Raw genomic sequence first — 11,912 nt, 5'->3', positions numbered from 1 at the left:
TTCTTTTTTTAAGGAAGGAAGGGTCCAAGCCAGAAATCAGTTGATTTTCTTCCAGAAGTCAAGTGGAAGGATCTTCAGATTTTAATGTTTGCTCTGCTTTGAATTGTATATCTTTTGAAGGTATTACATGTCTAGCTTTGTAATCACTATAAATGTAATTATTCCAGGAATATGCATAATGTTGAAATATTTTATGTACCGTTTCAATAGAAAAGCTCAGGGCCCAAGTAACAGTGATAGAAATGAGAAAAACCTTTACTTAGAATTGTCCACCTAATCAAAACCGAAGAAATAATTGTCAGTGCAAAATCAATATATAACTTAGTACTAGCTAACTTCACAGATTCTAGTAGATAATTTTATCATCATAATGCCTGATGAGAACATAGAATCACAGAAAAGCATTGCCTTCAGCATGTTTGGTAATAGCGTTGAGGGCACTCTTAAGAGTACTTGTTAATGAAGATGTAGTTTTTAAATATAGGCAGTCCCCAGCTCTCAAATAGGTTATGTTCTAAGGGTGCATTTGTGAGTTTTTTTTACAACTCAGTGTTGTAAGTGGTGTTCAGGTTCTAGACAGGTCCACAAAAGTTTGTCCATAATGTATCTTGAATACTTTGGAGGGTGGTGTTCATAAAGTCCTTAGTGTAGTTTTAACTAACTAAAATTATGGGCAAGATAGAAACAATTTGTGAAATGCTATTAAAGGCAAATTTAATTTTTATTGCTGCTATGGACTTTGGGTCTGTTAATTATTAGACAAAATTTCTATTTTCATCTGCTAGCCATTTTCCTTTATGTCCACATCTAAAATAAACATACTGTATACTATTATACAATACATAATTGTCTAAGCGTTAATAAATTAGCATTTTAAAAGTGTTTACAGATTGTTTCTGTTATATCTACAGCCAAAGTTAGTAAAGTTTTAAAAAGCTCAAGGACTTTATGAAGACCTCATATGTCAGGAGAATTAAAGGTTACCATTTTACAACTTTATTGCCATGGGAAAGCACATTCTGAAGTCTTGGTTTGGAACACAAAATACTAGAAGTAGTTCAGTGGTCTCCTAGCAAGAAGTCACTGACCCTTGGGAAGACCAGATGACCTTATCACCTGAGAAGAAGAAAATCCCCCTGCTTTCAGCCTTTGATTGTAGATGAACCGTGTGCTAGGAACAATCTTCCCTCCGCTTCTTCTCAGTGAAACTTGAGCCAACCTCTGGATCTACGTGATCCTGTTGCATGTTTCCAATGGAGTGTACCTATACTTTAAGATTGATTAAGCCAAGAAGATTTTGAATTGTGCAGATCCTTCTCTATCTGATTTGCCTCTCCTCCCTCACCTGTCAACTGATAGGTCACCTTTTTGTTTGTATTGGGATGTTTTAAGCACCTGATACACATATCTGAAAAGTGGCATATTTTTTGCTCCTTCCCTTTCAGCTCACATATGCTACTTAAAAATCCTTAAGTTGTCAATCTGATCCCCATCGTGGAGTTGATGAGCAAAATTGATCTTTGGGGCTATTCTTACTCAAACGCCACTTGAAGAGACTCTTCAGAAAACAGTTGTTTTTAAAGCCCCACCTTATCCCTTTAATTAGAGTGTCGGGACAAAACCAGATATGTATCTGGTTGGTGAAGGTTTAGGACTCCTTCCCCCAGTCCTCATGTTTAGGTAATTCATGGCTTTTTCTTTGACCAAAAAAGCACATGACTACATATCAAGGTAGTTAAAATAGCATGTCAAAAAAATATATAATGTCTGTATCACCTGTAACTGTTTAAGCCAATGAAACCTTTCAAATTTTATGTATTGTGGGGCTTTTATGTAGCACTTTACATTTTCATGCTGCTTATTGTTTTGTTCCACTGAAATAAATGAATTTCATCAAAATTCTCACCTAATTTTTTTTAAAAAACCTTTAAAGTTGTTTATCATTTTGACTATGGAAATATAATAGTTCCTATTTCAGGAGAATAAGAAATCTTTTTGTTATTTTTGGCTATGAATAAACTTTCTGGTATCTTGAGACCTCCCATTTTTATAGACCAGAATCCGTAAACAAATCTCGCACATCTGGACTTACTTGGGCAGAAACCTAGGCTGAAGTACTGAAAAACCTGTATTGTTCCATCATTTGCAAGTAAGTATATGAAAAGCGAATGCATTTAGTGAACCTGCCTCTTAACAAAGACTAATGTGTACATTAACATGTGTACTGTTTAAGCCTTTGTGGGAGGCTTGTCCCTTGCTCAGAAGCTCTTTGGAATGCCTCTTGAACAGTTGCCTTCAGAACTAGTTTGAGCTGCTCAATAAAACCAGTGACTTTATTCATACCGTGTTTTGACCAAAGGTGGTATTCTTTATGTTATTCGGCCTTCTGTCCATTCTACCTCCTTAAATATTTTTTCCCATCTTACCACTTCGTGCTCACTGCCATTACCCTAATGAGCCTTACTCTCCTCTGAATTAGTGCAGTAACCTCTAACAAGTCTCCAGTCTTCCCCCATTCCTCACACTGCAGCCAGTGTCGTCTTCAGTGCACAGATCTCATTCTGTCTTTTAAGCCCACAGCCTCAATGTAGGTCATAAGGCTGTGTGTAACCAGAGTCCCACTGTGCTCTCTGGCCTAATCTGACAGCTTACTGGGGCCTTTCCACAGCTCTGAGCATGAGCACTGGGGCCAGTCCTGTTTCCTGAGAGAACTGAGCAAATGTTAAAGTTACACATCCCCTGTCTTATACCATATATAAAACTTAAAATGGACCTAAGACCTTAGCGTTAAGAGCAAAAACTGTAAGATTATTAAAGTAAAACATACTAAATCTTCATGACATGGGTAAGGCAGTGGTTTCTTAGATACAAGACCAAAATCACAAGCAACCAAAGAAAAAAATATTTCATCAAAATAAACTTTTTGTGTTTCAAAGAACATTAATAACGTGAAAAGAAAGGAGTACTTGGTGGATCAGTTGGTGAGGCATCCAACTCTTGATTTTGGCTCAGGTTACAATCTCGTGGTTTGTGGGACTGAGACCCACATCCGGCTCTGCACGGACAGTACGGAGCCTGCTTGGGATTCTCTCTCTCCCTTTCTTCTCCTCTCCTGCTTGCATGTACTCTCTCTCTCTCTCTCAAAACAGATAAAAGTGAAAAGATAACACTGAATGGGAGAAAATATTTGCAGATAATATATCTGATAAGAGACTTGTATCTAGAATATCTAGAGAACTCATATAACTCAATAATAATAAAAAAAAAAAAAAGAAATAACCTGATTGAGAAATGGCAAAGGATTTGAATAGACATTTGTACAAAGAAGATACACAAATGACCAATAAACATGGAAAGACGCTCAACATCAGTCATGAGGGAAATGCACATCAGAAGTACAGTAAGCTGCTTCACACCCAGTATGATGGCTAGAGTAAAAAAGTGAGGAATTGGAGAAATTGGAGTTCTTATCCATTACTTGTGGGAGTGCAAAATGGGGCAGCCCCTTTGAAAAACTTGTAGTTCCTCAAAAGTTAAGCAGAGTTACCATATGACCCAGCCATTCCACTCCCAGGTATATTGCCAAGAGAAATAAAAACATGTTCACACAAACTTGTACATAAATATTCATAGCATTATTGTTAGTAGCCCCAAACTGGAAACCCAAAAGCCCATTGACTGAAGAATGGATAAACAAGATGTGTTCTGTCTCTACAATGGAATGTTATTTGGCAATAAAGAGGAATGAAGTTATACATACTGCAACATGGATGAATCTTGAAAACATCATGCAAGAAAGGAAGAATGGAAGGGAAAGAGGAAGGAAGGAAGGAAGGAGAGAAGAAGAGAAAGAAAAGAAAGAAAAAGAAAGGAAGAAAGAAGACAACATGCTGAGTGAAGCCAGACACACAAGGCTACATATTGTATAATTACATTTATATGAAATGTTCAGATTAGGCAAATCCACAGAGACAGAAAGTAGATTGGTGATTGCCAAGGGCTGAAGGGAAGTGAAGGGAAGGAGGAGGTATGAGGTTTGTTTGGGAGGAGATGAAAATGTTCTAAAATTAGATAGTGGTGATGGTTGCACAACTCTGAACATACTAAAAACCACAGTTTTAAGAGGTAAATTCATGACATGTGAATGATATTTCAGTAAAGCCATTATTTAAAAAGTTACACTTATCTCCAACTGAGTTTTTCTCCATACTGTGATCACAATTGAACTACTGAAAATAAGAAAGATTAAAAAAAAATGATAGGACCTAACATTGTATTCAAATGTATCCAAAACAAAACAAATATTTCTTGAAAACCAACAATATCTATGAACAATTCTAGGGTTCCAGCCAGTCCTTTTATAGGCCTGTTTCAAATGGAAGAGAGGAAAAGAGTGATCTTTCGAACAAAATCTACAGAAAAGAACTTTAATGGGTCTCATCCCTTTCCCACTAAATCTTCAGGAGCAATGTGACTTTTTAAACAAATTACCTGGATAATTCTGAGAAGTGGCCAGATTTGGGAATCACTGAATTAGTCCCCATACTGAATTATTCCCACTCCCAAATTCCTGTTTAACTCCTGTAATTTGGCTTCCTGCCACATCTTTGAACTGAAACTACAGTTAATCGAAGTTTGGAGATCCAGCTGAAGCTGTTTTCTGCCTTCACTTCCTCACATCACTCAAACCAGAAACTCCTTTGGTTTTCATAGTCACCCTCTATGCTTTTGTTCGGGCTTCCCATCCATCCATTCGAAGTATAGGTTCCAGTGCACCTGGCTGACTCAATCGGTAGGACATGCAACTCTTGATCTTGGGGTTGTGGGTTGGAGCCCCACATTGGCTATAGAGAGTACTTAAAATAAAATCTTAAAAAAAAAAAGTATAGATTCTCAAGGTTCTACACTTACACTGGGACTTCTATTTTCCTGGAAGATCTCACCCTTTCTTGTGGTTAAACTACCACCATACACTGAAGGCTCCAAATCTATTTCTCCAGTCCAGACCTTTCTCCCGAGCTCCAGGCTTCTTTATACTCCAGCTGCCAGATCGGGCATCTGGAAGTCCCATGATACCTCACACTCCACAAGTCAAAAATCTACGTCCTCTCCCCCCAAATTTGTCTACCTCTAATGGATATCGGTTAATGGTGGTACCATCCACCAGTCCTACCTCCAAACTAGAATTGTAGATAACACTGTTGACTTCTATCACCTCCCATTCTGTTCAGTCAGCAAATGTATTCTACTTCAGAAATAACTTGACCATCTCATTCTTCTGTCCTCTTCCCTCCTCTTCTTTCATCTTCCCTTCCATTAGGTCAAGACCTCACCCTCCTTTGTTATTACAACTTCTCCGATCCAACTGATCCCAGTTAGGAATTCCTTAAAAAAATAAAGTGGATCATGTCACCCCACTTTGCTTAGAGAATCAAAAGAACTTCTTTTGATTCCTTCTTACATAATAAAACCCCAATTCTGTTTCAGTTCTGGCTACTGTTCTTCCTGACCTCCAACCTCATCTCCCTACGTCTCTACCACACTAAACTCCTCTCCATCTTGAACACAGCAGGCAAGCAATAAGTAGTCTTTAAGCATTTTATTCCTTTCAGTAGATTAAATATAACCACATACATCTTTATACTTCTAGTGTTCATAATTCCATATCCCAGGATAGGAATCAAGCCTAATTTATGATGAAATTATACATTTTAAGATTGAAGACCAAAATTAATCTGATGCTCGTGATCGGAAGAAGAGCTTACATAATCATGAATTCCCCTTTGGTGTACGAGTTCCTTCAAAATCAAATGTCTTTTCACTGAAAAAAAGATGTGTATGTGGGAGGAAAGCAAGCATCCGTGGCCATAGACAAAGCATGAGTTCTTAGATGGAGAAATAAAGCAACCTTGTGAAAACAGGTCATTTGTGTGTTTACTCAGCATTTCCTAAGCACATTCATGCACTCATCTTGTCCATCAGGTCTTTCCTGCAAATCCACTCAGAATCCAAGCTGTCTCCCTGGTGGATGTGACAGACTGGTTTTATACAGCCAGAGGGAAGGATTAATGATCTCAGCAAAGAGCTGGCATATTCAAGAGGTTTAAAAAATTTTTTACGTAACAGTTTTAGCCAAAGCTGCTCTCGGACTCAGCGGCAGCAGAATTTCACAGGAGGACAAACTTGTTGACTAATGGCCAATCATTAGGCAGCAGGGAGGGCAAAGCCTTGGTGTTTGTGTCACGCCTGAGGGGTGGGAGGTGGGGTGGGTCAAGCTTCACTATCAAATACTGAATCGGAAAAATCAGTCTGGCCAGTCATGCCCTCGAAGCCCCTCGGAAAAGTACCATCACAAAGCGACAGACTGAATCAATGGTTCAGCCCAGGGGGGTCTGCCCCGCTGCAGGTTACTGGCGAGCAGCTTCTGGTATCGTAGACAGTCACAGAATGCCTTATTTCACAAGACTCATTTTGTTCTTGTTTTGCCTGGCGGCTCTTGTGGAGAGCAGAAAGCCCAAGAGGAGGAGATGGACAGGGCAGCTGGAAATGCCCAAGCCAAGGTAAAGTCATGGGGGGGAGAGGGGGGAGGGAGGTCACTTGCAGCAGCAGCAGCAGCAGCAGCAGCAGCAGCCGCATAGTGGGATGGCTCCCAGGAGGGCCAGGGGTTACCTCGTTTCTATTAATCTATTTCCAGCCGGAGGTAGACAGGGCCACCACCTCACTGAAAACAGCCTCTCTCGGGGTACAAATATGCTATAGTGTCACAAGCCACGAAAGAGCAAAGCTAGACTGGGTCGAGCATTTTCTTCTAGTACCTGTGTTCTGCCCAAGCATTTTGACTTAAGGCAGGTAGTTGAAGATTTTGTGGGTCAAATATCCTGTACTTCTCCGATTGTGCTGCTTTGTTTCTCAGGATTACATCCTGTAGGGACCATAGGTGGCCTGCTGAGTGATTGCACTCAAGTACTTTGGAGAGGGGCCTGTATATAGGAATTTAGTTTGAACTACTAAGAAAACATTGTAAATGGAAATTGTCCCCTTTAAATTATTTGATTGGGGGGCACCTGGGAGGGTGCAGCCGGTTAAGTGTCCAACTCTTGATCTTGGCACGGTCGTGATCTCACAGTTCATGGGTTCAAGCTCCACACTGGGCTCTGTGCTGATGGTGCTGAGCCTGCTTGGGATTCTGTCTCCCCTTCTCTCTAGCCCTCCCCCGCTTGTGCTCTTTCTCTTTCAAACTAAATAAACATTTAAAAAAAAAAAAGTATTTGGGAACAACTTTATAATGGTATCGGGTTTCATTTCACTGTTTTGAATCTTCAAAAGGTATTTGAAATTTGCTAGGTTATCAGGAATACATGTGTGGACAACAGGAATTGCCATTTCACGATGTAATGGAAACATTTCCAAGATACTGGTGAGGCAATCAAAATCATTACATTACAAATCAAAGTTCCCTATTAAGTTTGTTTGAACTGATGTACAAAAAATGATACTCCAGGCCTGATGTAGACATGACTATTCAGAAGAAAAGAGCAAGCAGCTAAGATATAAACACCACATGTGAGATGCTACACCTGTTTTCCATTCTACTAAGCGTTGTGTAAACTAGTGATCATGAATATAAAATAATATCTTGAGACACAGTTTCTAGGTCACTGGTTTTTATTTTTAATTAGGCACTGCTATCGCTGACAATTTTTTGAAATTGTACCTATATGTATATTTACTTATAAATTATATACACGTACTGTTATAAGCATATATACTAAAGTAAAATGATTGCTTCCTTATTTTTAGATAAAAACTGTCAGTAAGAGTTACAATCTCTATCTTCTGTGTCCCAGCGGACCATCTTAAACACCCCAGGGGTGTGCTGGCTTTGGAGACCGCTCCCTGGGGGATATATGTGCTCTGCAGGGCCTGATGCTACCCAGGTAGAAAGCAAACAGATAAAACTTGTCCATGATGCCGGGAAAGAGGCACTGCTCTGGAAGTCTTGCCCTGGTTATCTTGCCAGGATCACAGGCTTTTGGACTGGAAGGAACCTCAGGGGTCATGTGAGCCAGCAATTATTCTGCGTTCTAATTCTGTGACATGTGAATAGGTATTGTGTGAAAGGGGACCTCAGGGTCAAAGAAACTTGGGAAGCTCTGGTTCAGACGATTTTAAACAGATGTCTCTATAGCAGAGCTTCTAGAACATTTATTATGCAAATAGACATTCTGAATCTTGAAGGGGAAAATAAATTATGCAGTTTCTCAACAAAACAAAACAAAACAAAAAACCAACCCACTTTTTTGGACTATCTTGTGGGAGTCATAGTTTACAGAGCACATATTGGGAAGCACGGACTCATTTACGGATGCTGAAAAGTCAGCTCTCAGGCGTGGGTAATTCACACAGCTGGCTAGTGACTCCACAGGACTAGAATGTAGGTTTCCTGATTTACCCAGCCTGGAGGAAAAGCGTTATATGGAATGGTTTATTCCCTAAGAATGGTGCTAGGGTTCAGCACAAGCCCCTCAGGGATCCTCAGGGATCCTACTCAGCAGCCTGGGCTGTCACATCTGTCACTCCCCAGAAGACCCGCAGTCATTCCCAGACACCTGCATGAGCTTGGGGACAGATTGAATCTGACCCGTAGGGGTAAGGGGAGTTTCTTGAAATCCATCCCATGAGATACTAAGGTGGAAGAAAAGATGAATGTACACATTGAACAAATATAAAATAATTATTGCAGAGGGGCTGGGAAAAAAGATAGAGAAAATGTCATATCAGGAAACATGGTTCTAGGCCTTTCTAAATTTTTTTTAATGTTTATTTATTTTTGAGAGAGAGAGAGAACGAGAGCAAAAGCTCTGTGCTGACAGCAGAGAGCCTGATGTGGGGCTTGAACTCATGAACCACATCATGACCTGAGCCAAAGTTGGATACTTAACTGACTGAGCCACCCAAGAGCCCCAAAATGACCTGAAACTTTACTTCACTTATCTCTGTAGGGCCACTTCTTTTCTTTGAAGTCCTGTGTCCCCCACCCTGCAACCCCACACGGTCATACACACACATACCACATACCATACATAGGATTTCACAGTCTCACACACACAATCATCCCTTCACATGTAAGATATATGGTCACATTCACACATACAATCACACACACCCCTACACACTGCTGTTAGGATCTCTTCTAACCTATATACCTTCCATATCACTGTGGCCAAGGCACCCTTACAAAACAATTATTCTGCTCAGGAGCTACCTTTTCAAAAACTTCTGGCTTTCTGATCTTTTGTGTCCCTGTTTATTGAATTGCTGCCACCCGAACCTGTTTTCTCTTAGCTATTTGATTTGTTCTCTTCTCCCTGCCTTTCAGCCTCCCAGCTTTCTCCCAACTCCTCTCTGCGTGCTACCTAAGTTGGCCACCTGACCACATGATTGCTTTCCTACAGGAGAGGCCCTTTTCCCCGGAGATCTGAAAATGCACCTCGCTCTAGGCTCTGAGGTCTGGGCTCTCCCTGGATAACACTCTCTGGTTCCTCCTGGTCTCAGAGCTGGGGGGCCCCTTCCATATTTCCTCTCCTATTTGCTGCCCCCCTTGGTACTGCCTGCCCTTGGCTGTCCTTCTCTTGGTCTGCATCGTGGCTCAAGTTCTGCTGGGCCCAGGAGCAGTTTTGCTTTCCTGCTGCCCAGTGACCTTCATCCTCCCCAGAGGCCTGGGAAGGAAGTGGTGCCAGGAAGTCAGGGAATCCAGGTTCAGGCCCTGGTTCTGTGGCTCTCTGGCCATGGCCGTGTTTCCCAATCTTTCTGAACCTCATTTCTCCCACTGAAAAGGGGTGATTTTGAGACCTTCCCCACTGGGATGATGGGGTAACTAGAGCTCGGGGTCTGCACAGAGAGGGGGTGATTCATACAGGCGTAGTCATTTTGACTGCAATTATTGTTACCAAATAAACTTCAACACAGTGGTGCTAGCCCTGCTTCTTGAAGGTGTAGCGAGCACATCATTCTTCTCTCCCCACCCAAGGCTGGTTTGAGGTCCTGTGGAGGTTCTGGCTGCCCCATATGGGGCTGGGACTCAGGGTATGACCCCTGGAGTCTGAAGTCTTCGGTCCAAGGCATCCAGGTGCTGAAAGGATGAATTGAGGGCATCTGGCTCACACAAATAGCTCAAGGCTGGAGATACTAGTGGCCTGACTTATCAAATAACTGGTTCCTTAAAAAAAAAAAAAGAAAAAAAAAAAGACTCACCAATGGCATAGGCATTCCAGTCTCCTCTGTCCTGCCAGGGTGCTGGAGTTCTGGGACTTCTGTTCCCTAATCCGCCTCTCTAAATGGAAATGGAAACTGTTGGCCAGCAGGGATTTGCTCCATGTGAGACAGAGGGGTAGTGTGCCCATTGCACTCACAATTTAATGTCTGTGATCTGCTAACCCCTTCGGCTGAGCTCTTCCTCTACCTTTCTGGGGTGTCTTTTCTGGGGTGTCGAATGTGGCCTGTCACACAGTCGCTGAGCAGGCACTGGGCCCGGTGCCTCTTGACTTCTGGAGCCAGGCTTGGGGCAGAGACTGTGAGAGTGGAAGCTCCATGGAGGCACCCTGACGGTGACCACCATGCTTCAAGGGGACTGAACTGGGTTCCATATTCCAGCTAACCAGGAGGAAGACTTCTCTCCAATTGACTTGTCTAAAAGCAACTCTGATCATGGCTTCTTCCTCCAACTGCTTACCTTCCGTGTTTTCCTGTTGCCTTTGGATAAAGACAAAATTCTTAACGTGATCTTCAAGGCTCTGCCCGGCCTGGTCCCTAAGGTGCCCCTGCAGCCCCACTCTGTCCATTTCAGTGCCTCGCCCTTCTCTTTCCCTTTTATTGAATGCCCACTCCTCTTTCAGCCACTCCTCTTTTCACGTCAAAACTGGTGTGTCTTAAACCAAACTATGGGTGTGTTGAATTTATTTCATATTTAAAGTTTATTTATTTTGACAGGGAGAGAGACAGAGAGAGAGAAACAGAGAGTGCAAGCAGGGAAGGGGCAAAGAGAGGGGGAGAGAGAGAATCCCAAGCAGGATCTGTACTGTCAGCACAGAGCCTGATGTGGGGCTTGAACCCATGAACTGTGAGATCATGACCTGAGCAGAAGCCAAGAATCGGACGCTTAACTGACTGAGCCACCCAGGCTCCCCATGAGTATGTTGAGTTTCAGTGCCTACAGGATAGCCACTGGGGATAATTAGACAGTTGAATAAAAGGTCTAGAGCAGGGGGTACAGATTTAGGAATCCTCAACACGTTAATGACAATTGAAGCCACAGCTATAGGCGAGCCTGCCAAACAGGGTGTAGAGGGAGAAGAGAGGGCAGCTGGGACAGGGCTCTGGGGACACTAGCAGTTAAGGGATGGGCTGAGGACGAGGGGGAGACTGCAGTGGAGATTGAGAAGGAACCGTCAGAGTGATAGGAGGAGAACCCAATGCCGGGTCCAGAAAGACCAGGTTTCTAGCAGAGGCATGGCCCTCCGTGTGGCAGAGAAGCCAGCACCCAGCAAGAGTGCCTGCAGGGCCTCGGGTCAAGCACAAGTGGGGCAGGGCGGACTTGAGTGAGGGGTGGCAGCAGTGGGTGACACACAGCTCTCTGTGTGGAGGATCATTTATTAGGAGGGGGAAAGAGTTTTATTTTAAAGAAAAAGTTTAAAGATGAATATAACTGCCACACCTGTACTGCTGCCACTGTTTAATACATTTTGCACGAGAAGGACGTGCGGTCTAGACAGATATTCTGCTTAAGGGTCAAGGTGGGAGAGACTTGAACCCGGTTTGAAGGCTGACGACAATAAGCCATGGACGAGGGAGATGCTGAGGAAGTTGGGGCGAGGGTGGTTGAGGGCAGAGGTCAAGGGCTCTGGGAAGAGGCA

At 42.5% G+C, this 11,912-nt stretch overlaps 1 protein-coding gene across 1 annotated transcript in view; it reads left to right on the top strand.

Moving 5' to 3' along the window:
* Positions 1-6,432: 6,432 nt before the first annotated feature.
* LOC102960494 (gamma-aminobutyric acid type A receptor subunit rho2) overlaps positions 6,433-11,912 on the top strand; it is a 41,198-nt gene continuing 35,718 nt past the window's right edge. The window contains exon 1 of the mRNA XM_007076927.3: positions 6,433-6,560. Within this exon, the coding sequence (XP_007076989.2) occupies positions 6,448-6,560 (113 nt within the window). The 5' untranslated portion in view covers positions 6,433-6,447. The remainder of the gene's footprint in view (positions 6,561-11,912) is intronic.

The sequence above is a fragment of the Panthera tigris genome, chromosome B2 (assembly GCF_018350195.1).
Source record: "Panthera tigris isolate Pti1 chromosome B2, P.tigris_Pti1_mat1.1, whole genome shotgun sequence".
Lineage (NCBI taxonomy): Eukaryota > Metazoa > Chordata > Mammalia > Carnivora > Felidae > Panthera > Panthera tigris.
This window is presented reverse-complemented; position numbering and strand designations above follow the sequence as displayed.